We start from the raw sequence: 25,752 nt of genomic DNA, 5'->3' as shown, positions 1-25,752 counted from the left end.
TTGCGGAGCAGTTCCTTGTAGTCGTCGTCGGGGTTCTTCTCATGCGGCAAGTGGGGTCTTTCTTTACACCAATAGTGAGCTCTATGCTACACGCCTAATTAGCCTGACGGTGCGCTCGGCGTCTCGGGCAAGAACTTTGTCGTCTTCTTCACCTCTCAAAGGTGGCTGTCGATATGTAGTCTTTTGTTGTTGTTGCTGTTTCGAGTGCTCACTCAGTTGAAATGAGGAATTCTTTCAACCATACCATTCGACAACAAGCATTTATTGCTCCAGAAACGCCCTAAAAGCCTGAGTGGGCACTTGCAGCAGCACCAATGCATACTTTGTTGCACACCACACCGGAAATAAACTACTGCACCTTGCCGAGAAAAAGAGAAAACTCCTCGGCCTGTGATATATCGGAAGCCGCCAAAGGGATTGGCGCGAGCCACCCTCCCTCTGTGAGAGGGCGCGCAGCCTGCGTCACGTACTCGAAGGTTAAGATCACAGGGAATGATTATGTGTGTTTTTAAATTGCGCATGGCCCCGGTGATAGTGAAGGGGTTTTTATAATCCTTGCAGGAGAAGATAGCTGGGACAATAGACTTTGCCCCTAAATGCATGCATTCCGAATAGTCGGTGCAAGCGCTGCAGGGTCCCTTTAAGCACTCCTTTGCCAAAGTTATGGTTTTTTATAGCCACAGGCTTTTTTTTTTTTCCTTCTAAGCCTGATCCCGACATCTCCACGCTGTCATGCTGGGCAAAGTACGGCTTATTTGCACGTTACCACCACGTCACCCTCTGGTGAATTCCTGTAGGAAATTGCACTGCTTGTAACCTGTCTGGAAGCAGGTATGGATCGATCAGTTCGTTGTGCATTGGCTTGGGGTCTGGGAAGAGCGCTAATAAGGTTAAGTAAAAGGGTTGAGAGTTGGGCGAGTTGGTAATGATGCGTCTCGAAAAACAAACTGCGCGCAAATTAACGGGGACGAGGACACAGGAAGACGGCACAAGCGCACACTCGCAACTAGTTTATTATTGCACAATTCAAAGCTTTAAATGCCCAAGTGCCCAATCGCCACGCCCCCAATGCGTCACAGTTCTCGGTGCACTCAGCCGACAATACAAAAAAAACCGTAACAACAAAACCACAAAACGAACTTTGAGGCGCACAAATGGCGAAAAATCAGCAAAGATAACCGCATCGTACATGGATTAAGACCCCCCTCGCACTACCAACACGCATGCCCAGAAGAGGCACCGAAATATACAGCGCTCAATGTGCATCTAAATGTGCGACTTCTCGATTAAGCAGGGCGATAGAGGGATGACTGATGCAATCGGAACCAGCTTTCATGATGTGGCTGTCTTCTACAATTTCTCGCGTTTGCTGGTTCTTATGTCGGAAAAGGATGGCTGTGCGCTCAAACACAGGGACACAATCAGGTCCGCATGTGCGGCAATGAGAAGATAAGTGGATCAGGTCACGTTTTTCCTTTGAATAGTTATGTTCTTTAAGCCTGACATGTAAACACCGTCCCGTTTGGCCAATGTATACTTTGTCACAGGCAAGTGGTATCGAATAAACGACCCCCGTAGCACACGGTACGAACTTCTTTTGGTGATTAACGCCACATGTCCCCTGACGGTTTTTTGCCTTTTTATGAACTCTTGCACAGATCTTCCGCAACTTATTAGGAGCCGAAAACACTACGCTCACGTCATACCATCCTGCCACTTTTTTAGTCCGTGAGACATCTTATGAACATAGGGCGCACCACGGCGAAGTTTTTGGGTTTTTGTTTTGGTATTTCGGCTTGCTTGTCAAATTTTACCCACTTTAGTAGCTTTTCACTGGCCCTGGAAATTATATGATCAGGGTACACAGATTTTTTTAGCTTCTCCACCTGCTCTACGACGCTGGTGGCCACAATTTACCTTTGAATTGCCCAGAGATTGAGTGCCCCAGTTTTTGGATTTACGGCTGACTTTCAGAGAAGGGCACGTGTGCTACAAGTATTCTCCGAGGTCTGTTAAAGCCCTTTTAAGGTATGAGTCGGCACATTCAAAGGTGGTGAAGCAGGGCATTGCCCTTTCCTGCCTGAAATCTGCCCTATCCAAATCCTGCGAGCATTCAGTGGCCACCAGCTTCGTAGCCACTTGGAGAAGCGAAGAAAATCTGTGTACATGGAGAAGCGAAGAAAATCTGTTTACATGGAGAAGTGTTTACATGGAGAAGCGAAGAAAATCTGTGTACCCTGATCATATAATTTCCAGGGCCAGTGAAAAGCTACTAAAGTGGGTAACATTTGACAAGCAAGCCGAAATACCAAAACAAAAACCCAAAAACTTCGCCGTGGTGCCCTATGTTCATAAGATGTCTCACGGACTAAAAAAAGTGGCAGGACGGTATGACGTGAGCGTAGTGTTTTCGGCTCCTAATAAGTTGGGGAAGATCTGCGCAAGAGTTCATAAAAAGGCAAAAAACCGTCAGGGGACATGTGGCGTTAATCACCAAAAGAAGTCCGTACCGTGTGCTACGGGGGTCGTTTATTCGATACCACTTGCCTGTGACAAAGTATACATTGGCCAAGCGGGACGGTGTTTACATGTCAGGCTTAAAGCACATAACTATTCAAAGGAAAAACGTGACCTGAGCCACTTATCTTCTCACTGCCATGCATGCGGACCTGATTGTGTCCCTGTGTTTGAGCGCACAGCCATCCTTTTCCGACATAAGAACCAGCAAACGCGAGAAATTGTAGAAGACAGCCACATCATGAAAGCTGGTTCCGATTGCATCAGTCATCCCTCTATCGCCCTGCTTAATCGAGAAGTCGCACATTTAGATGCACATTGAGCGCTGTATATTTCGGTGCCTCTTCTGGGCATGCGTGTTGGTAGTGCGAGGGGGGTCTTAATCCATGTACGATGCGGTTATCTTTGCTGATTTTTCGCCATTTGTGCGCCTCAAAGTTCGTTTTGTGGTTTTGTTGTTACGGTTTTTTTTGTATTGTCGGCTGAGTGCACCGAGAACTGTGACGCATTGGGGGCGTGGCGATTGGGCACTTGGGCATTTAAAGCTTTGAATTGTGCAATAATAAAGTAGTTGCGCGTCTGCGCTTGTGCCGTCTTCATGTATTCTTGTCCCCGTTAATTTGCGCGCAGTTTGTTTTTCGAGATGAATAAGGTTAAGGCTATTTCCTGAGATGCAGTGGGGTAGAGCAGTATACCACATTATGGCCAAAGAATAGCAAGGATGCCCTTTCAGCTCTTAGTATACATCTTGCAACCACACATAAACTCACCACCGCTTCTCATAAATCAGGTCCCTCGAAGCATGTGCTATTGGCGGTGAGGTGTTTTAGTGCCGCCCCCTGGCTCTGATGTCGGCTTAGGGACTCGCGCCGCTGTTGTCTGCTACACTTCGCTCGTGAGGGGCAGCAGTGCCTAGTGCTAGAAAACGCCCTCTTTGATGCTTCAATGCATTAAAAAGCTAGGGGTGTGCGAATATTCGAAACTTCGAATATTTGATTCGAATTTTTTGGTATTCGACTCGATTCGAATGACACTTTTATGCTTCGAAATATTCGGACCACCCAAAACTAAAAAATAAATAAATTCAGAGCGTGTCTCAGCAGCAAAGTGGCGAAGCATATACACGGCGAACGGTACGTGCTTTCGCAGACTGTATCGGTGTTGTTTTTTTCTGCTTGCGAAAACGCTCTGCGCACGCCCAACGCGCGCTGACACAGCCGGGAAACCACCCTCACGCTGCGCGCGGCGCGGCCAGCGGCGTCAACATGGCGTCGGCTTAAGCCGCGAAGTGGCGCGGGCACTCGAGCAACCGTTTCTAACCGCTCTTTAAAATGCGGCTCAAGGAAGACACGAAGTTGCTTGTGCGGTAAAGGAGCTGATAATGCATGCGAAAATGGTACTATAAAACATCATCCGCGCCGCTAGAACGCCCGTAAAATATTTGCTGGGGTGCTAAGCCTAACCCAACGTTACTAGATTATTTGGCCTAACCAGCCTAACCATCTCCGGTGGAGCCAAGCCGGCTGTCTCGATCTCATCGCAAGTAGTCAGGCTCCTCCATTCTGCCGCGTGCGTCGTGCGTCATTTTCTGACCGAGGTATACGTATAGGCGCTACCGCGGGCGCGAAATCGTCGATGCGGGCGTGAAAATACAGCGCTCGCAGAGCCGAGTCGAGCGAATCGCGTGCAAAAACGCACCATGCGGTTCACGCTTGACTGTTGCGGCGTGTAGCGAGCTTGGTTACAGCGAGTGAGGAGACGAGCGCGAATCTTTACGTGCTCCAGAAAGGACTGCTTTGCGACATGGGGGTTAAAAAAAGCAGAAAAAATCACGAATTTCTTCACGCAAAAGTAAGAGAAGAAATAAACAAAAACTTTTTTTCAGCGCTCAATTTTTTGGGATGTGTTGGTTCATACAAATTTCGGATGATACGAATATTTTTCGCGGTCCCGCAAGATTAGTATCATCGAGATTTTACTGTATCAGCGCGCGGCAATGTGCACGGGCCCGGGCATGCCAGCCACTAGTGTCTCAAGTGAGCGGCTGCTTTCGGTATCTGGTGGAGTCGTGACGAGCAGGAGGTTGTCACTGCTCCCCGAACATGTCGAGCAGTTAACCTTTCTTCACGTTAACATTTAAGTGAGTGCAGACCTTAACCTGTTGAGTGCAATGGTATTGTGTAATTTCTAATTTTACTTTGTATGATTTCTTGTGCAATAAAGTTGCAGTTTTTGTGTCTCTAGATGGTGAAAACTTTAATTTTACCAAAAACAATAAGTATTCGTATTAGAAAAATATTCGATTCGATTCGAACGTTGTTTTTATTATTCGAATTCGCTTCGAAATTAAAAAAATGATATTCGCACACCCCTAATTAAAAAGCATATGTCTAGTAATTCAGGGATTTTTGCTAGCTTCTGGCACCTCTGAGTAATTTCAAGCTGTGTCCTCCTCAAGTTTATAACACATGAGGAGAGGGTGAACAACTTTGGTAAGAGCATCAGGAGGTCGTGTGTAACTCATCCTTTCTAGCTTATTCGTGAGGTTCAGCGCTCAGAGCTCCTCGATAAGTATTCAAAATGCGTGGGTTTCCCTACAGTATTTTAGAGATGCTCTTACAAAGACCCAACAGTCTAATGCTACGTACCAAGCAACGGGCCCCTACACATGCATCACACAGCAGGAAATAAAGCAGCTGTCTTCCATTTCTTTTGTTTTCGTCGACTTGTAATAGATGAATGTTTTTTTTTTCTGTGCCTAATGCATTAATATTTCTGCACCGTCACAAACGTCTTGTTAGTAGGTTTGCGGATGTTTGGGAGGTTCACAAAGATCGTGTGGATATTTTCCTCAGGCTGTATGGCATCCATTTCCTCCTTTACAAATTGGCTTTCGTTAGGGCTACGTGCATATCTGGAGCGTGCGTTGTTTATTCACATGCAAATACAGTGAGAATGTTTGTGCTATGCAACCGCGATCGCGCCCCAGACAAGCTTATGTAGAGTACTCGAAGGCGGCCTTTGTGCTCCGAATTTCTATCGTAACCATAGTTATCATAACGAACTGATCCTGAACCCACACAGTTAGGACATGATTACGGTGTTGAAGGCTCGATATACTCGCTAACGATCACAATAAATAGTACGCGTGCCGGTTTTCAGTACAATGAGAATCGAAACCGATAAATATGTACAAGCAGCCATATTGTTTTCCAAGCGTTTCGGGCCTGAAGAACAAATCCTGGCCTACTCGGGATGGCATTCTACTCTTACTTTCTTGTCGTGGACTGAGGACCCCGCCCACTAACCAGCTCGGTTTAACTGTTAAATAAAGTTTTCTCCTCCTCCTCCGCTTGTCTGCAGTTTTCGCTGTAACGCATATCTGAATGTTGTGAAGATATGGCTGTGGGAAATGTATCGAAATATGCCTCCAGGTCTCAGCATAGTGTTACTGTATCTTTACCGTACACGCGACTCGTTTTGCTTGATAAGGCTCCGTACTGGTTAGAAGCCTGGCATAAAACCAGCACGCGCCTACACACGCAGTAGGTTATTTCGAACCCAACCTACATTTCTTGCGGCCCATAGTGCATGTCGGCATACCTTCTTGCCATGACAACGTAAAGCGATGTGGTACAATACTTTCGAGCATTTGGCAAGGTTGCAACAACTCTTTTACCTTGCATAAGATTACCGGGAATCGTAATGCCTCCTGCCAAAGCGGACAGCCTCGAAGGCCTGGATTGTGTTTTGTACGAGTAGTTGAGCTGTTGTCGGTTACTAGCAGCTGGCTGTTCCCTTTGTTGGGAGGATCCTTTAATGCAGAAGCTGACCCCTGGCACCGACTCTTCGCGCTCCGCACAGGACTGGCTTCACAATAGAATGGGGCGACTCCGGCAATGTTTCTTCCGTAGCGGTATACAAAACTATACTGTAACTCACGCCTTGAGCTAGTGCATGCGATCTTAAGTCTATTGCATGTTATGATGAAAAGTTACGGGCACTCAAAATCTGCCGCGGTCAAGCATCAGACGTCAACCGAGTGCAAATAAACATCGGGGAGAGCGAGCCTGAGGGAAGCAGACGACAAGTGCGAGAACCCCTAAGCCGACGTCACGGAGGCGCGCTTCGCAGCACCGCGCGTGGTCGCGCTCGCCGCCAGTTTCAAACGAGGAAATTTATTCAGCCTTGCAGCGCTACTGCCCAGTTGGCCCAGTTGGTGGTGCGAGGCCAGCGGGGGTCCACCCTTTGTTCGGGCCGTGGTTGTGGCCTCTCGCGTGGACGCTTGTCCACGTAGCACCAACAGGTGGTGCCAGTTTACCCAGCCATCTGTGGACTGTGTCGGGTCCAGCTGCAGAAGTGAATACTGGGTGCCTGAAATTGCTGCCACTTTCATGGTGGGCCGTAATGGGTGCTCGGAGGAGGCACCCGTGGAAGCACTTTGTATCTGGAGGTTCAGCCTCTGACTGCCTGAGCGACATGGACGGCAGGGTGTTCAGCATTAGGTGGACAAGATTGCGTAGTTTTGGGAAGTGTGGGTGGTGGCAGCTCTGCACGAATATAAGCGTTGCATCGGCACAGTAGTCAGTTTCGTGGCCGTGTCCCTCAATTCCCGCTTGGTTTTCCCAGAGAATAGTAGAGCGAGCTTATCCCCGGTGGTCCCGCAACATGCAGGGGAACGGGTACGCACGCGACTTCCACGGCGACCAGGACGTCTACATCATGGACGTCTACAATAGGGCCATCTACCCCGGAGACGAACATGCCAAGGGTACGTGGACAGCCAGGACCGATGCAGGGCTCTCCTTCCGCTGCACAAGCGTCACTGGGGGAAATTGGTGCTCCTCAGCAAACAAGAAATGGGTGCAAGTGCCAAAAAAAGTGCTCAACAAAGCAGCACGCACGAATGTCAGTGAATGGAATGCTCCAATGTTGGCGCTGCGAGCATTTATCTTTCTGCACAATTCTTTTTGGAGGCATCAAATTAGATCGAGGACACTGGCAATCAAAGAAGAGCATTGACAACATTGACAACATTGTCTGGTGACAACAACACCCTCGCTATCAAATCAGACACCCTGCACGGCATACAAAACACGCAGTTTCTTTGAGCACAAGTAAGACAGCCAGGTGCGGCCAGACACTAGCAACAAAACACACAAGTAAAGAAAACAGAAGGCATGATTCGCAGCACTGTGGTGGCGTGCTGCAGCAGTAATAAGGAGAGACTGAGTAATGAAAGAAGTTTAGCAATTTGTGCAAGAGGCCAACATTTGCATACTTGTACATGTATCACAGGGCAAGAAAAGAGACAAAAACGAGCACCAACTTCTAGCAAAGTTTATTTCAGAGAGTGGGCAGAGATGTACTCCCGAACGGCGAAAATAACTCACAAAAGAAACAGTCCAATGACCATGCACTTTCCAAGTGCAAACACTGAATAGCCTCGGGAATGTTAACTCTTACAGCCTAAGGTATGGGGTGCTGAAGCATTCAGGCCCCAGTCTACAATATGCACTGCACCTCGATGATTTTGTGTGCTAGGCAACTTTTATTTTTTCGTATTGTGGGGCTTCTTTGAAAGAGTGGTTTGCAGCCACACGTGCTGCGATGCAAAGATGAAGAAACCGTCGGGACCATTTTTGATGCTATACAAGCCTGTTCCCAGAGGCTCTCATTAATACAGCGGCCAGTCCGCCATACAAGTAATGTGCAAAGCATCTTTCCAATGGTCTGACAGAAGAAGGGAAGAAATAATTGTGGTAAAAAAGGGTGAGCGTTTGGCATAATTTCCTCAAAATGCTGAGGACTCGGGGTGGGGGCCATAGCAGTACTTTCTTGTCCAGACAGTTGGCTGGGGCAGCCTAATGGCGGCCCCGTTATTGGCGTGCGAAAAGAGAACCACTGGGGGCCCAATTCCACGGAGATGGGAGGCACTCGGTGGGGGCCTTTCTCGTGCCGCCTGACTGCCCGTCGAGTAATCTGGCCCGACTGGCCGTCTGGGTGGTCCCCCTGAACGACAGCTGGGGCCCTGCCTCCCCTCGGTGTGCAGGGGCCATCCGGCGCAAGGTGGAGCTGCGGCCAGGCACTTCGGACGAGGCCTACCTCAAACTGGTCGACGAGTGAGTGGCACGCTCCCTCGCTTTCCTCCTTTGTCCCGTGCACGGCCGCATTGCTGCCCAGTCCTTTTCGTGAGGTCAGAGAGGCTGAGCACGTGGAATGCGGGGATGTCACGGGAGCCTATAATTGGGAGGCTTATCTTTCGTATCTGGACGTGCGCTTGGGACCCCATTCCTGCTAGTGCAGTGCAGTTCTTTGCTTGGCCCCAAGGAGTGGCTTATCTGAGCGTGGTTGCAGTGGAGTGGGCTGGCGTGGCAGTGGCACGCATGGGGCACTGCTGAAAGTCTGCAGCTGTGCTTTGCACCTCCTGCCACCTGCGTGCCGTGTGTGGTGCAGGCACCTGCAGCTGGCCCTGGGAGAGTTCCCCACCGACCTGGTCGTCTACAACGCGGGCACAGACGTCCTGAGTGGGGACTCGCTGGGATACCTCAACATCTCTGAAAAGGTCTGAGCCCTTCCCTTTCAGTGCACCTTCTCAACTCGGCCACCTTCCTGGGTTTTGCCCCCATGACGCGAGTGCGGTCACTGCTGACCTGGTTACGTGCAGCTTGTCAGCCTCTCGCTCCCGTTGTTACCTGGCAGTGGAAAGAGCAGGAGGGTGCTGTGGCCAGTTGGCTTGCGTGGTGCGTCTCCTGATGCGCAGTCCACTTGAAAACACAGTGCTGCCAAGCTTCGTCATGTCACTGCCTCCTTGGTTAGAAGGTATTGTCACTGCACAGTGTTTGTTGTGCTGTGCTTAGTGAGTGTGTAGCATTGTGGACCTAGCAGGTGCGCTTTCCCACTGCATTCATTACCAGATGCGCGTTTTGTGGGGATCCTTTTTCCCCTGGATCCCTTGTTCCTCCTCCCGTGAGTGTAGCCATCATCCCGCAAGGTGCGTCACATTGCTACATCGGGCCTCCTCGATAATCAGTTGCGGACCGTCCGCAGTCTGCCTGGAATGTGCTCGTTGTTTTCTCACGCGTTCCCACGGAGCCTCCAGTCCCAGCGCAGTCCTCAGACTGCCCGCAGACTTTCCAGGACTGGTTAATCGAGGTGTCGTCTCGTCGGCCAACGTGGGTGAGAGATTCTCCGCCACCGCTGTTGCTCCTCCGCACCCAGAAACCTTCCTCCTTTTCCCCGGGCATGCCCCACTCAGCCTCGCCCGCTGGCAGTCCACGGGTAGCCTCGCCCGCCACTGCTGCTGCCCGTATGGGCCGGCCCCCCCGGCTGAGTGAGGAACTGCTCCTGGGGGGGCTTCACACCGGCCACTCGTTCACGTTGCGCACAACGCAGGACGAGCACTGGCCACAATGAAAGCAAATACATTGACTGCTCCTTTCTGGATTCCATTGATGAACGTAATAAGCAGCGCCCGTCGAGGGATAGCACACTCCTTCAGTTCTGCAAAAAATCGTCGCTGTGGTCATGGCTTCGTGCGTAAAATGTGTTAGTAAATGTTTCGACCTTGTTAAGGCCCTTTGCAGTTCTGTTACCGATGAGTGCAGTCGTTTTAAAGGAGTACTGACACGAGATTTTTGTTGTTTTTTCACGGTTATAGCTGCCTTCAAGCCCACTGATCATAGAACGGGACATTAGATTGTCCAACGCATCATAAATAATTACTTACAGCTCCATTTATCCGTGCCCATTTCACTTTCAGTGAAGTGAACAGCGAGGCAGCCGCCATGACGGGAAGGTGCATTTGACGTCGCTGCTCTCGTCACACCACAACCAATGCCGGTCTGAGCCAGAACAGCCCGCCCAGCCGTAGTCGCACGGGGCGTCAGTCTCAAAAACTGTGGCGTTGTGCGCAAGGCGGAACAGCGCGCGCCAGCAGCACCGCGGCTGCCTCAACACGTCACGGATGCCGGCTGTTTGGGATGGTGGGCTTGCTCGGTGGCGCGAATGAACTTTCTCATGCGTGCAAGGATTGAAATTGATCTAAAACATGTTCTACTCAACGGTTGCAATTTAAACTTAACAGGGGGGATCTGCATGTTCACAGGAAGCTTTTTACATAGCTATCTGAACTTTGAAATTTCATGTCAGTACTTCTTTAAGAACAAAGGTACTGCATGAAAACGGGAAAGACAGGCGACGAGGCGCGTACGTAGACGTGTATGGGCTACACTTACTATATATGACATTGTAAAAAGTTAGCGTGTGTTTTTTTGTGAATGCAAAACCAACCAAGCTAAATGTTATGCCAAGGCAGGGGCATAGCCAGAAACTTTGTTCAGGGAGGGGCGGAGATTACTGATGATATCAGTGTTGACTGAAACTAGTAACTGAAATTTATAACTACTAACTGAAAATACCTTGCTGTGAACTGGGGAGACCAAGTAAAATAAAATATTCCATAAGAATATTTATCCGGATGTTCTGAGAATTGTGGCAGAATTGCTTTCACTGATTGAAATTTTCTGTTTGTCTACATAAGAATAAATAAAGAAATATGGTAATGTAGACCAAATATAAACAAATATATGCTTAACAAACATGGAAGTAAAAAACATGGAAGTAAAGAACTAATTCATTTAAGGGGAGACGCGGGTCTTGGAATCCCGAAATTTGGCCAAAAAATCGATTTTTAGAAATCGCCATTTTCGGAAAGTAGAGCTATTTTTCTACCGGTTAGCAAAATGTCCAGACCCAGGAGTACGTATTTGAGCCATAATATCAATTTATAGCACCGACGCCCGCTAAAATCGGCCAAGATTCGACGCGAAAATAGCATTTTTTCGACGACTCGCCCCTCGGGTTCTACATGCGCCACGGCGTCCATCTTGGTCTCATTCGAAAGCGCGTCTTTTCGTTTTCAATTCCCCGCCAGAACCACTCCGTTTCGTCCGTTGGTTGCGAGTAAAACCGGGGTAGAAAAGAGACGGATCGCGCCGCCTAATTGGTTACTGACTGCACGTGACCGCAGGGCGCAACCTCATTGGCTGGGCGCCGTGGGTCGTCTGCTCGGCACTCATCACAGGGCAACGGCTCATGTATTCGTCTATGCGAGGACCGGCAAAAGCCCCGCATGGCGTAAAAATAAAGTAAAGATGTCTATCAATAACCGAAAGGAAGAACAGGCGTTATTGAAAGCGCCTGAAATACGATTTTCTGCTCCTGTGACGACGACTTATCGCGAGAACGGCGCCGAGACGGAGGTAGGCTTAGCGCCCGCGCGGGCTGCCGAGACGATAGCGTAGCGATATGATTACGCCTGCGGGGGCACTAAGGTGCGTCTATCTTTCGATCAGCAGCAAATAGAAAGAAAAGAAATGATAAAGTGGAGAATGCCGCATGCCGACGTCGCAAGGGAAGTGTGTTCATTCTGTTATCAACGATGCTGCGGTGGTTCGGCCCGCACTCCGGCGCGCGCTTCCTCGTCGGCAGGTTACCGTATAGATGAGCGATTTTAGAATTATAAATGTTCGCACTGTGCACAATGTGCGTTGGTGACGTGATATACGAGTAGATTAAACCGAAAACGTGGTTATCCCACCTAGCCAAGCGCATGCACGTTACAGAACAGTGGCGGGCATTCCGTTACCAGCCCCTTCGCTGCAACTTACTTCACGCGATGCAAATCCGATTTGATTGCTACAAATGAAGCAGTAACATAACAAAATAGCGTTTACAACTGTGGTGCACGCTCGGCACCTCAGCCCTAGTCGCCAAAGAGAGACGGCGCGATGCCAACAGCATAAAAATTGAAGCAACGTTCTGGCTTTGCTGTTGTTCAGTTTTTCTGCCAGGTGCCATCTGTAGACAGAGGATTTCATAATTTTCCCACCAACTGATTTCAGCAAACTTGGTATGCTCGTGTTGAGCGAAACGCGAGCTACATTCTAGAACCTTTCTTTTTTTCATATGCTCAATAGATAAAACTGTCACTTCTAGTAAAACTTCAACTGCGATTTTCTCAGCTTCCCTTTTTTTGCATATGTGCCTAGCCTTACAGGGGTTTTGAGGTAGTTTTTTTCAAAGGATTTCTACAAGTGTTATACCGTTGAATTCGGGATAAAATGAACTGCATGCTGAAACTATTTTAATTGGCTCATCTTGCCTCAAATAAATGTTATGAGTAATAATTAGAGGTCGTTAAGTTTTCAGAAAACTGTACTTGGCATAATTAGATTAATTCTATCCAATCAACTATCTTTACAGTAATATAAATAGCTTCAGCATGCATGGCAGGTCTTAAGCTACACATCCATACCATTTATTTAAAAAAAATTGAATAAGAAGTTCCTTAAAGACCCGTAAGAAATTACTTAATTAGGCTCCAGTGTTTTCTTTATAACTCAAAACATAATTCTACCACTTGAAAACTAATTACATATTTGAAATGAGGAAGACAAAACACATATGCACCGTGATTTTCATTATCACAGACCGATTAATAAAAAAGTTCCTTTCAAGACCCACGTCTCCCCTTAAAACTAAGAAAGCACAGACGGGACATTATGAACATGAAAAGTATGAAACAAACAACTTGTGGGTGGACGTTTTATTTTATTGTTGCTCTGTCATCCAAGAATCTTTTTTTCCTCCATTTTTGCGCACATGCGACAGTTAGGGACAAATGCTAACAGCTGCCTTTTATGCCAATAAATTGCATAGTAGTAGCTTGTACTGCAGATAATTGCACCAAAATTACTCACAATAAGAATGCCAAAATGTACAGTTGTCATAAAAAAGTGAAAATATGTTTTGATCAGGGCAACAAAAGTACCCCTGGCAATAAAGTGTACATTTATACAGAAAGCGAATTTGTCTGCGAATTTGCTGCTGCAGCACCACCCGTGCGGCAGAACGAACATTTTTTGTAGCTGTGGCAATCGATTCTTTTGCCGCACGAATAGCGGCAAATTCGAAGTAAGTTCGCAACATGTAGAGGAGTGGGGAGGGGAACCAGTCCGCAGTCGTTGGTTTCTGGTGGCGGCCCCAGTTGCATGGAGGAAGCCACGAGGCCTATGGCTTCGCCCGCGAATCTTCCCGAGTTTGGTCTGAGCAGCGACTCTCCATTGCGTCACGCAGCGTGCGCTCGCAGAACACCCCACGGATGCAGTTAGGCATACCAGGACGGTGTGTGCACTTTCTGACAGGATGGTTTCAGGCGCAGGGGGTTGCATTGGTTGCGGCCATGCATGACAGCACGCATGAAGCCCCTGGGCAACGGAGCTGTGCACCACCCATAAATTCACAGAGGCGTACTTTACACATGCCTAGAAGCCTGTATTCAATGAAGTCTTCACATTTTTTTTTCTCAAAAAATGAATACCGTTTTTCGCTGTGCTCATGCCACTATGCGACTGTTATGTCTCTATGTGAGGATATTTTTATCTATATTTTTAGGCTATGTGGGAAAATATTTCGGCTGGATATTTTGCTGGGATTACGCAGTTGTGGGTATGCGCCTGCCCTGTTATCTGTCTTGTCGTCTCGTTTTCTTGTAGCCCATTTCTAAATCACAACGCGAATCAGCTCGCCCGAGAACGTTTTTCTCCACCCAGCCGTATGCTTAGAATTAGCCAGGCCTCATAGCCCTCAGAAAAATCAAAGAAATAAGGAATGTGTAACTGAGTGTTACCCGTCCAGTCAGACAGCATGCACGTCGCCTTGCGGCTCGCTGGAACTCTGGCAATCATCACAAAGGTATCCTGGAAAGCTCCCAAAGATCACGCCAGGTTTAAATGTTGGTATTTTGAAAAATGCGAGCCATCGTTCCTGGACAACCGTGTACCAAAAGGGGGCTGATTAGTTTTCGAAGTACTGATGTTTATTACATCTGCCTTACTTTTAGGACTTGCTCTTCCGAACTGCTCGTTACGCAACACGATGTCTAGGATGCTTACACTGGCTTATAGTGCTGGTCGTTACTGCTTGGATGCTCGCAATGCATACGCTCCCGTCGCGCTGCGATAGTTCCATCGGTGGGAAAATAAAGGAAGCAAAATCAAACTTTGATCTGCGCCTTTTCTAGCCATCCTCCAAGAGCGAATGCCAGTACCATCACAAGGTTCAGTTGTCAACATATTACAGTTATTCGGGAACCTGCTGCATTATTTTCAAGGAGATAATTAGGGAGGAACGCTTTGCACGCCTGTAACTGGCAAGTTCATTTCCTAAGTTAGCATTAAATAACCGATACTATCAAACCTGCCTTCGATGTTGCTAAATTTGGCTCAACTATGGCTATACGAGAGACGTCTGTTGGAATGTTTAAATCTGTACACTCGTAAAAATTGAGAAATTTCTTGTTGACTTCCGAATGCAGCAAAACGTCGCAAGCTTCTTCAATAAACGTGGGAACAGTGAGGTGGGGCCATACCTTCAAGGCGGTGCAGTTATGCGTCATGTTAACAAAGAAATTGCTTTCAGCAAATGTGATTGGGGCTTCCTGCTTTGTCCCTGTGTCTGTTTTTCTTCATTTGTTCGAAGCCATGGCAGAGTGCTTGCTACGAACCCCAGCGTACAGCTCCTCTGTAGTTATCTCAGCCGTCCAGTGATTCCTGGCAAGCCGCCGCTTTTTCGCGTAGCGATACGGGCTCATCACCAAAAGCTGAACTACAGCATGCCACTCACTTTGACACATTTCATGCGCAAATAAAGAGCGAAATAGCCATGATGCGCATCTCCCGGAGAATAGTGCTGTTCTAGGCCCACTCGGCCATTGATTAAGTCCCCTGCTTCATCCTGGCCGCCTGGAGCTTGTCGTCGCTCTGTCGGCGAGCCGAACCCGTCGGGGTGTCACCCAGGGGCCTACTGGGCGGTTTGTGGGTGTAGCTGTGAACCCCACAGTTTTCACCCTCGGACAGAGCAGTGTCGTGAAGAGAGGCAGCTGTGGGGACTCACTCGGCACTTCCGTGACAGTGTCGAGGCATTCTTCAGTGCTATATGCCAGCAGAGCTAGGTTCCCAGACATATTTCGGTGCCCAAGGCGCTTCATTCTGCGAGGCACTCCATAGCCGTGGCACAGCAGAGAAAGCAGTGGCCCAACATGTAGGAGATAGATGGAGGCATAAGGGGAAGCAAACTGCGAAGCAAACTGTGTCCAGTGGCTAGAGGATGGAGCCCCTGCAGAGCAAGGGGCGGAAGCAAATTGTTTCAGGCATTCAACTCGTGCCTTGGCATTCAGATTAGCCATTTAGAATTGCACTTAGGCATCCTCAGACCATGGGTATGTTGCGATGTGGCGCTGCTCGTGGGATCGCAGTGTGGATGTGTCGGGGCTGAAGAGGGAGGGCCGAGATTGGGCCAGCAGTGCACAAGCGACCCGGGGGGCCCAAGCAGCCAGCCATTCTCCAAAGATGTGTGGGCGTGGCCTTGTGTGCGTGCTGGTCAGTGCATACTACTACTACAGCGACAACACAGCTGTTGGGACCATTGTTGCTAAGGGGCCGTGACTTCGCAGCTCCTCTGGCCATCCTCACCGTCCACTGCAGGACTCTCCCACTGAGTCTGTGCTGCACTTTCCAAGTCCATTCGGAGCCCCTGAATTGCTTGATTTCGTTGCTGTGGTTGTCTCAGTCTTTGTCGAGTCAGTAATGGCTCGCACTAGATGCCCAGCGCAGGCCGGTTTCTTTCTCGCAACGTGAGCTACATGGCCGTCCACATGCGCCCGTTCCCTGATCCAAGATGCTTCTGTCATCCTTCGTTCTGTGGCACCTGTTGGGCCCACCTGACTAGGTTTTCTTTACCGGCCACCAGTTTGCATTGGTTGTGTGTTGTATTCTTTTTAGTGATAAAGGTAACCTCGTATACTACTCATTATCTGGGAGGGATGGCCAGCTGCACCCTAAAACCTACCAATTTTAAGGTGCATCTCCTGGTTGCGATCAGCACTGACTACCTGGCTGGCTGGGAAAATGGCACCCCAGCGGAGTTTTGTGCCGCATGCTACAGGGGCTGAGCAGGGGCGGCGGTACCCTTGGCGCCAACGGCCTCTGCTGCGTTGCCTGCCTGCTGAATCAGACCATCAGTGGCCAGCAGGGCCTCCGATTGCTCCATTAGTGTGTCTGATCGTGGGCACAGCCGTTGTGCTTTGGCATTCCCGTGTGCTGTGGTACAGGGTGTGTGTTTAATTGCACAGTGGGCATGCGTCTGCATATGGAGCCGGGCAGATTTTGCTCAGCATGTTTAAGTACCGGAACATGCCTGTCCATGGCTCCTGCCCTTGTCAGGGATTCGTGTGGTGGAGGGTTCTGATGCCATGGTTGTCGGGCAGCGCCGCGACTGCCAGAGCCCAGCGAGCTGGTAAGCCACCCTGTGTCCTTTCCTTGGTATCGCTGCGTCCACGTGTTGTTCTTGGAGAAGAATGTGAAGTTCGCTTGTAACGAAGGTTGGGATCCATGTTTTTGAGCAAGTGGTGGCTGGTCCCAGCTCGTCCCACCTGGGACCAGCAGCGCCCAGCTGGGAATTTGGCCATAAACCAGCAAGGACCAGCTACATTTTCTCTGGGAGATGTGGAACTCTCAGTGGATGTGTGCTGTTTTGGACATTTCTCTGATTTTTTACGCGTAACCCAGCTGATGCAGGATCATCCTACCCATTGGGGTCTGCATCAGCCTCTCAGTTAAGGCCTTGAGTTGGGCCTGCTTCTTGAAATGTGTTGTGGGGGCGCCTAAGGCCAGTGGCTTTTCTGTTGATGCGCATATCGGTAGCCTTAGAGCCGTACTGTGTGCTTTTCTTATGATTATTTCTGCCTGTAGCTCTTTGGAAAGGTTCATGCCCTGGTAGCCTGCTCACTACCAAGCTGCGCACCAGCTTCAAAGTGTCTTCCTCACGTTGGTTTGCGACTCACTTTATCATCCCAGCAACTTGTGTAGTCGAGGATTCGAGCAAGGCTAAGGTGCTCCGCTGGTTGGATTAAATCCACATCCCTACTATTCGCACCGTTGTTTCTCTCATATCTCTTTGCCCTCGAGGTGTACCCTGAGGCAGAGATGTGAATCCACTGGAACTAGTCGGTTCAGCTCGTGCTGCCAGACCTGAATTATTTCAGATCTTTCGGTTCAGCTCGTGCTGCCAGACCTGAATTATTTCAGATCTTTCGGTTGAGCATTGAGGCCTCGTTCGTGGGCGTACTGTTCGACGCATGTAGCCTTGCTCCCAAGGAGCCGTTGGTTAACCAGATTGCTATATCATCCATGTACATGGCATGTCTTGTGTCCAAGATGTCTTGCAACTCTCTGGCTTGGCCGATCATCGCCTTGTTAAACAATATACAGAGCCCTTTGTTAGGGACTGTGAATGTGTCGTGCGAGCGTCATTTATGCCAATCTGGAGAGAAACACCTGGGCATAGCTGTGGATTGGTTTGCCACCGTTCTAGGCCTGTTGGCAGGGCCTCGTGCCTGACGTTATCGACAGCCCCTTTGATGCCGAGGGCCGTGACTATCCGTTCACCTCTGGGGCTACATTCCTCTTTCAGTTGGAGGAGCACATCCTATGCGGAAAGATTTGCTCGAAATACGAACATGGCGTGAGGAAAAAAGGTTGCGTTTGGGCTAGTTGGTGTTCCACAACGTTCATCTTAAGGGCATATGTTGGGCAGACGGCACAGTGCATCAGCTCCAGGCTATGCGCGCATCTGAACAACGTACAAAAAAAAATGGAAACCTCTCATCTGACCCCATTAATTGAATGCTGCGGGTGTAAGCCATACTTTAAAAATTCAGCCATATTGTGTCATGATTCTGCTCAGTGCATGCGTGAGATAGTTGAGGTGGCTGAGGTGCAACTAGACGATTTCGAATGTGTCAGTACGACATCAATGGCCTTGTCGGAAAAGGAGGCAGCTTTCTTAAAAAAGAGCCGGTTGGGGTAGTGAGTGACACCTGTGGGACAGCACCAACCTTTTCTCTTATTCTAATCTTTTGCATAAATGTAACCTTTTCTGTATCTCTTCTCTTTTTAATGGTACATATTTCACCTAGGTTCAATAAAATTCAGTTGGAAGTTAGCGCTTATTTTCATCTTATGTGTCCGTGTTATATTTGTGCGCTTTTAAGTGAAAGGTGCGAAAAAAGGTTCTGTTGCACGTATTTTTCAAGCCACTGTGTTTGTATTTGCTCGCACAGTTTGCCAAGGCAAGACGTGAGCGAAATCAGTCTAAGGTTTTCAACTGGCTCTTTCTGAACTTGGGAGTGAGTATGACCTCTGCATGTGTCCACTGCGTTGGAACAGTCTCCGCTTCCCAGTGTGTGTTAGTGCAGTGAGCTCTTGGACGGTGCGTCGCCTAAGTTGCGTGTTGTGACGTTTCCCATGCCCCTGGATTTTTGGTTGTAATCTGTATGGCTGCATGCGCCTCCCCTTGGAGTTCTCTGTTCCTCGCACTGGTCGGTGATAATTCCCGAAGCATTTGCTTTGCTTTGTCAAGTAGTTGGGACTGTGTGCCTTGGAACGTGCATACAAGTCGTACCAGTGCTCGGTTGGTCTCCCTCCTAGGTTTGGCCGGATCTTTGAGGGCTCTGGAAGGCTCGTAATGTGCCCGTGCGGGCTGAGTGCCTGCAGCTAGAGAGTCAGTCGCTCACTCGCTCCCAGTGGAGCCTGGGCGCTCGACTACGCCCCGTCGGGTCGACTTCGGGAAAGAAATTTGAGGGAGAGAGAGATGTGATGCCCGAAATGGGTTCGGAAGGGTAGACGACTTGGACGGTCTCCCTCCCTTCGGGAGTTCTGTGCACTTGGTACGTTGCTCGCTCACGTCCCCAAGGGTGTGGCAGCACTCCATCAGTGAGGTTGTTTTTCCTAGCTGATGCTTGCTTTCTGCCCCGAATGCGTTCCAATCGGTAATTTTGGTTTGTCCTATTCTTCTTCCAGTGAGTGCAGCGTATTTGCATGCGTATTATGCAGTGGTCACTGCCTAGTGTTTCTTGAAGGTTCTTCCACGAGTCGTCCTGTACACCTTTGATGGTTGGGGATTTTGTCTTTGAAGGTGCTATTGCCTATTCTTGAAGGCATTGCTGGGTCTGTTTGGAGCTTGAGTTCCAGACCATCTGTTGTTGGGTGTCCCCGGATAGGGTCACGCTCACTGATGTCTCCAACGACAGTTAAAGGGTTCATCTTCACTGGGTCGGATATGCCATGGAGGAGCTCGGCAGACTGAGGGCGTGGCTTTTTTGTCGGGGTAGACTGCAGAGGTTGACCACAAATATGGGGCACTTGCCAGTGTATTTCAGTTTTTGGGGGACAATTTCTACTTGGTGTTTTGTGTGGCTGTTGCAGCCTTTTCCACCAAGGTGGCCCCCAGTGCCACCCTCAAAGACCTCGTACGGTGGGTCTTCTTCCAGTCTCCTGAAGTGCGGGGGCAGTAGGCCGCGTCAGGTGTGTCTGGTTGTGCACTGTCTTCCTGCGGCAGCTCCCACTGCCATGGTCTACTTGGCGCGCGTGTTAGTCCTGGGAGTTAATGCCTGGATGGCTCTCGCCGTTAACCATAGCTGCTAAGCCTGGTCTGCGGTAGGCGCGTTCTACCTTGCCTCAGAAGATCAAATGCTTTCTCATCAAGCTCTTAGCTTTGTCGATTTGTGCAGGAAAAAATGTGATTTGCTGCGTGCTTCAACATTTCCCGAAGGGCTTTTATTGTGACGTGGTTGCCGTCTGTCTGTGCAGTAGGTATCGCTGCTGGCAGGGCTGTTTCTTCTGTCGCTTTCTTGGACTCTCGAACTGTGCTCGTAGGTAGTTCCATGATCCTGTTGCCCCTGCTCGATCCTGAGAGGCTTGAGCAGCAACCTGTCCCCAAGGTAGTTATCTATATAGCATCCTAGGCTGAACAGCGTCAATAACCTGCATGTTTATTTTATTATTCTCAATTTGTTTCTAGTGATGTTTAGCCCTACTACCAAGCTTTTGAAGTGCACATCCTGAAGCATTTTTTGCAGGTGTCCTCTGCCCTCACCAAAGAACACTATGCCTTCCGCAATCCTCAAATGTCTCTGCAGTGTTCCCCATTTACCTGTAATCCGGCCTTGTCCCAAACCAGCTTCTTGTCCCAACCTTGTCCCCAACCTTGTCCCAAACCACCGGCCCGAAGTCATCTATATGCACTCTCTAACTGCACCCATAATTGCCTTCTGAGGCAGTGAATAGAAAAGATCCTCAACGTCAACTGAAAACGCATAAAACGATTCCCCACAAAAGTGTTGTACACATAGAACTTCCAAAACTTGCTGGGAGTTGTGCACTAAAAACGGGTCATTGACTGGTAAAAGCTTCAGATACTTCTGAATAAATTTAGACAATGCTCCTTGCCACGAATCCTTCTCGGTTACAATAGCTCGGAAAGGCATGTCGATTTTGTGCATTTTTACTAAGAAGAAAACACTCAACGAATCTTTCTTCGCTCTGGAAATACACTTGCTAACACTAGACAAATCCAACTCTGAGCAAAGGCTGATGGCTTTCTTCTTCAATTGAGCACCTGAATTCTTTGAAGTGACAAAATTTTTGGCAACAGCTAGCCCCGCTTTTTCATGAAACACGCCTTTGGGCATGACGGCAAAACCTCCTCCTTTGTCTGACACCAGCAAAGCCAAATCATTTTCCTTCAGGTAGCCACCTTTGCCTTTTACAAGGTTGCGAGGTTTATTCCCACTACGTTTCGACAGCAGGCAATCGACCCCTTCCGAGACACACCTCTCCTTATTATCTGCAGTTGCATTATCTGAAATATTCCGAACCAAGGACAACATCGCTACAGGGGATTCGTTAGGCTCTGTCGCATACTTTGGCCCGCATCTCAATACCGAATCAACACTTTGTGGCACATCACACTGCCCAATGCACGTCACCTTTCCAGGCGGCGTTTCAGTCCTATCTGGGGATTTTTGCCAGGTGCACAACCACGGCAGCCACCTAGTCCACAGAAAGTGGCTTCACGACTGACAGTCCGGAAAAGGGCTTCACTGCGTTGATGGCCAGTGCTTTGGGAACTGGCGAACGCACGTAGGCACACTCTCAGATGACGTAATCTTCATGATCCCCTTCGCATGTCCAGGAGAAGGGTTGCATGGCGAAAACATAGCCTGCACTTCGGGTGCAACGAGGTGGTTGTTCAAAGCGAAGGTAAGCAATCTGGCTTGGCACACGGTAACAAGAGAGACTAGGAGAGGGCTAACCCTTTAGTCTCTCTTAGATGACTTCGGGCCGGTGGCCTTCCAGAATTCCGCAGGGGTGTCAGTCGACAATTTTTTAGAGTTGCTCAGTTTTTATCTCTCTTCAACTGTGGTGCACTTTGGAAATGACTAGGTTGTTCAGAGGGAAGGAATGTGCACCGAATTTCAGTGACTTGGTTTTATCCTATTTTGACAAGCGTACTGCCCCGTGCCTTGACCCAGCAAGAGTTGCCACGGTTTTTAGATATGTTGACGACTACCTGGTTATCTTAAAAGGGGTCGAGCCTCTAGTAAATGCAACAAGGTAGCAAATTGGGCGAGTTAGATAGCATTCATGGTGGTCAGCGCGAACGGAAACAACACACAAAGAAGAGAATAGACGACACAGGCGCTGTCTAGCAACTGAAATTTTATTGGAAAAACACGTGTTATTTAAGCAACCAAGAAGAGATAAAAAATTGATGAAATCATACACGAGTCACACAACCATATCACATACGCACTTTACACACACAACTTGTCAAGAAAATCTACTTCCTAATCTAATAGTGCGATAGATGGGTGGCTCACGCACGTGTTGCCACTTTTTATAATTCTGTACGCTTCCGCAATTTGCCTCGTGCGCTGGCTTCTGCTTGTTATCACCACGACCGTTTTTTCAAAGTAGGGAGCGCAACCACATTCCTTGCAGTGGCGGGACAGGTGTGAGGACGGCACTCCCTTGAGAGACCCAGCATGTTCTCTCAATCGGACATTTAAGCACCGCCCTGTCTGGCCTATGTATTGGCCACCGCATGGAAGCAGCGGGATGGAGTACACAACTCCGCTGATGCATTTGGTAAAACGCGTTTCGTGCTTTACCGAGCACTTATCACCATCACGGGCTGCTCCTCCGCCCTGCACCTTTCTATCAGTGCTGGCACACACACTCCCCAGCCTAGCTGTTGCCTGCCCGAAAGACGACGTTCACGTCGTACTGCCCGACAATCTTTTTGAGGCGGTGTGAAACAGCATGTAGATAGGGAATTACGGCGAACCGTTTTCTCCTGTCTGAAAGCGGTGCTACCACCTCCTGGCCAGTGTTTTGTTCTCGCTTCAAGCGATGAAACAGTCTCTGCGACACAGAAGCAAGGGTCAGGCGCGAGAAACCTGCCGCTTCCAGTCTGGCCATTTGGCGCAGAAAAGCGGCTTGCATGACATGCGCACATGACTTCGTTAGTGCTGCGCGGAGACAAGATGTGGCCAACCCGTTTTTTACAATCTTTGAGTGTGCGGAATGAAAACTTAACAACGGCTTTACAGATCGGGGGAGATATGACCAGCAAACATGGTCCTTCTGGAATTGCAAGGACAGGTCTAGGAATTGCAACACATCCTTTTTTGGAACTTCAGATGTGAAAGTCAGGCCTTTTCCCCTTTGTTTAAACTGTTTCAATACATCGATCATATTCCGGGTAAAATGCGCACAGTCCACGAACACGGATCAATTTTTTATCTCTCCTTTGTTGCTTAAATAACACGTGTTTTTCCAATAAAATTTCAGTTGCTAGACAGCGCCTGTGTCGTCTATTCTCTTCTTTGTGTGTTGTTTCCGTTCGCGCTGACCACCATGAATGTCTAGTAAGTGCCCCTGTTGTCGACAGTGTTCGAGATGTTTTTAGAGCAAATGCTGAAGGACTTCGGTTCACGTACGAAATGCCAGAAAACGGGTGTCTGCAGTACCTTGACATATGCATATGCATGAACCGTGAAAACATATTCTGGAGGTACAATCCGCGATCTAAAAAAGAAAGTTTGAGTTATGATTCGGCCCATTGAAAAATTATAAAAAGGGATATAGCAAAGAACTGCCTGCGCCTTGCTCTAGATAAGCCCTGTGAACACCAGGTTGGCATTAGCGTCATGACACAGGTCAAGCGCTTACAAAGTGCAGGTTTCCCCCAAGAAACCATTGCCAGTGCGGCTGAGAGCCTTGTCGCCGAAATAAAAGGCGCCAGACACAACGCTGAGGGAGATGATCCGTCCGAAAGAGTGAGACCAGCGGTGGTCCCTTACATCCACCAGCTCTCGCATGGCCTCAAAAAGGTGGCGGGAAAATGCGGCGTGCCCGTTGTGTTTTCGGCTCCCCACAAGTTGGCGAAAATGTGCCACAAGGTGAACAATGAAACAAAAAGACCTGAGTGCTCGAAGAAGCACGCCACGCGCTTTGTGCCATGCAGAACTGGTGTAGTTTGTCGCATTCCGCTGGACTGCCGTAAGTGTCACATTGATCAGACGGGGCGATGCCTGAATGGCAGGCTCAGCATTATTGGCTGTAATGGGAGGGGGGCACTTGGCCGACCATTGTCGCAGGTGCAAATGCACTCCAGCATTAGAAAAAACACAGGTCCTGCACAGGGCACGCTCCCAACGCGAACGTGAAACCTACGAGGCATATTCTATCCACCAAGAAGGCCACGAGTGCATCAGCACCCCTTCCCTGGCATTGTCCACTACAGAACTGAGGTTCCCGCAGTAAAGATTAACCCGCCCACATGCTGATTAATAAGTGTCCCTTTCTCTTTCTCTCTTTTCCCCTGCGCGTGCGCCGCTGTCACGGTGTGTATGTGTATTTTCTAATAAATCCAGTTGATGTCTAGCGTTCGTCCTATGTTTTTCTTACTCGTGTGGTCCATCTTTTGCCGAAAATGTACCCACTATATATTAGAAGGTTTAGTTTCTCAGCCAAAGCCATGCGCATCATTGCAGCCACTAAATTTGTTAGCGTTCACTTTAAGGGGGGACGTGGCAAGTAAAACCACTTTTTTATTGACCAAATTGAATCAAATTGGGAGCATTTATGTACGTAGCTAACCATTCTAACAAAAATACTGAGATCAGATTAAAGATACCTTCTATACTTTTTTAAATTAGAAGGCTAATTGCCTGAAGCTTGCAATAAGCATAATTATAACTAATTAGGCAGGGAGTAAACTAGATTTTTGCGTCAGTGTGATCAGAAATGTCTATTCTGTACAAGGAAGATATTAGATTATTGCATTATATCCTTTAGGCATAAAGAAAGAACAAGAGAAGTTTCACCTTCCTTTCGAAATCAAAAATAGTCTCATGTCAAGAAGAAAGTGAAACTTCTGTCTTTATTTTTGGATATTGAAAGGAAATAGAGCAATAATCAAATAGTTTCCTTGCACAGAATGAACCTTCGTGGTGAGGCTGACAAAAATTATATTGAGTTCTTGCCTCAATCTTGCGACAGCTCGGTGAAGGCAATTAGTCTGGTAACTCAAAAAGTATAGAAAATATTTTTAAACCGATTTAAGTTTTGTTATTAGGTTAGTTAACTACATAAAATCTCCTAATTTGACTAAATTTGGTCCATAATTAACAAAAATAGTTTTACTTGCCACGTCCCCCCTTAACCACGGTTTTTGTTTTTTCACGTTCGGCATTGTTACCTCGTCATATAATACGCACCATGTTATTCATCAGAGCGGTGCTACAGACACAACAGCAAAAATGAGGGCCATTTATTTATTTATTTTATTTATTTGTACTGCTAACCCGGGCCCAATGAAAGGGGGTGAATAGATGTGTAGAAGTCCATGGATTAGGAAACATCAAAGCAGCATGGAAGTGCGCGCAGTGTGTAAACCGTAGGCGTGCGCAGGGTTCTCGATTAGGGGAGGGGGGGCAGGAGAAGTGTCACTGCAGGGCCCCCTTCCCCCTCTGAAGGCCCCACGGTCAGAACGCAGGCGAAGGCGAGGAATGGTTGTAAAGATGGTTGTAAAGATGGAGTTGCGACGCATACAACAACGTGGTTACCGAGGGTACCGTTCGAACGCTAGCTTTTTAAATTAATGCATAAGAATTAATAAAGTTAATATTGTCTCTTCTGAAACTACTTTTACGCGTTTGTTTTGCTCGGTGCTACGCATGTTTTTTATGAGGAAAAGTACCTAGAAAGAGGACAAGCTCCGGTGTGCGTGCAAAAAGGAAAAGTGGTAAAGCGTTTTTCACAGCAG

General features: G+C 48.4%; 1 protein-coding gene across 8 annotated transcripts in view; it reads left to right on the top strand.

Moving 5' to 3' along the window:
- Nucleotides 1–25,752, top strand: part of Hdac11 (Histone deacetylase 11) — a 98,336-nt gene that overhangs the window by 18,541 nt on the left and 54,043 nt on the right. For 7 of the 8 annotated variants that reach the window (XR_013319038.1, XM_077683248.1, XM_077683247.1 and 4 more), the window contains 3 exons: nt 7,192–7,288; nt 8,570–8,639; nt 8,974–9,082. Coding sequence is in view for 7 of the 8 variants with exons in the window: in XM_077683248.1 (XP_077539374.1) it covers nt 7,192–7,288; nt 8,570–8,639; nt 8,974–9,082 (276 nt within the window). In the remaining variant the exon portion in view is untranslated. Of the gene's footprint in view, nt 1–7,191; nt 7,289–8,569; nt 8,640–8,973; nt 9,083–10,279; nt 10,986–25,752 lie in introns of those variants that run through there. The other variant, XM_077683250.1, reaches the window with a different exon arrangement.

Source organism: Haemaphysalis longicornis, unplaced genomic scaffold, assembly GCF_048455015.1.
Source record: "Haemaphysalis longicornis isolate Haplotype H1 unplaced genomic scaffold, Haemaphysalis longicornis Haplotype H1 scaffold_9, whole genome shotgun sequence".
Taxonomy (NCBI): Eukaryota; Metazoa; Arthropoda; class Arachnida; order Ixodida; family Ixodidae; genus Haemaphysalis; species Haemaphysalis longicornis.
Note: the sequence above shows the minus strand (reverse complement) of the source record. Positions and strands in the feature narration are given on the sequence as shown.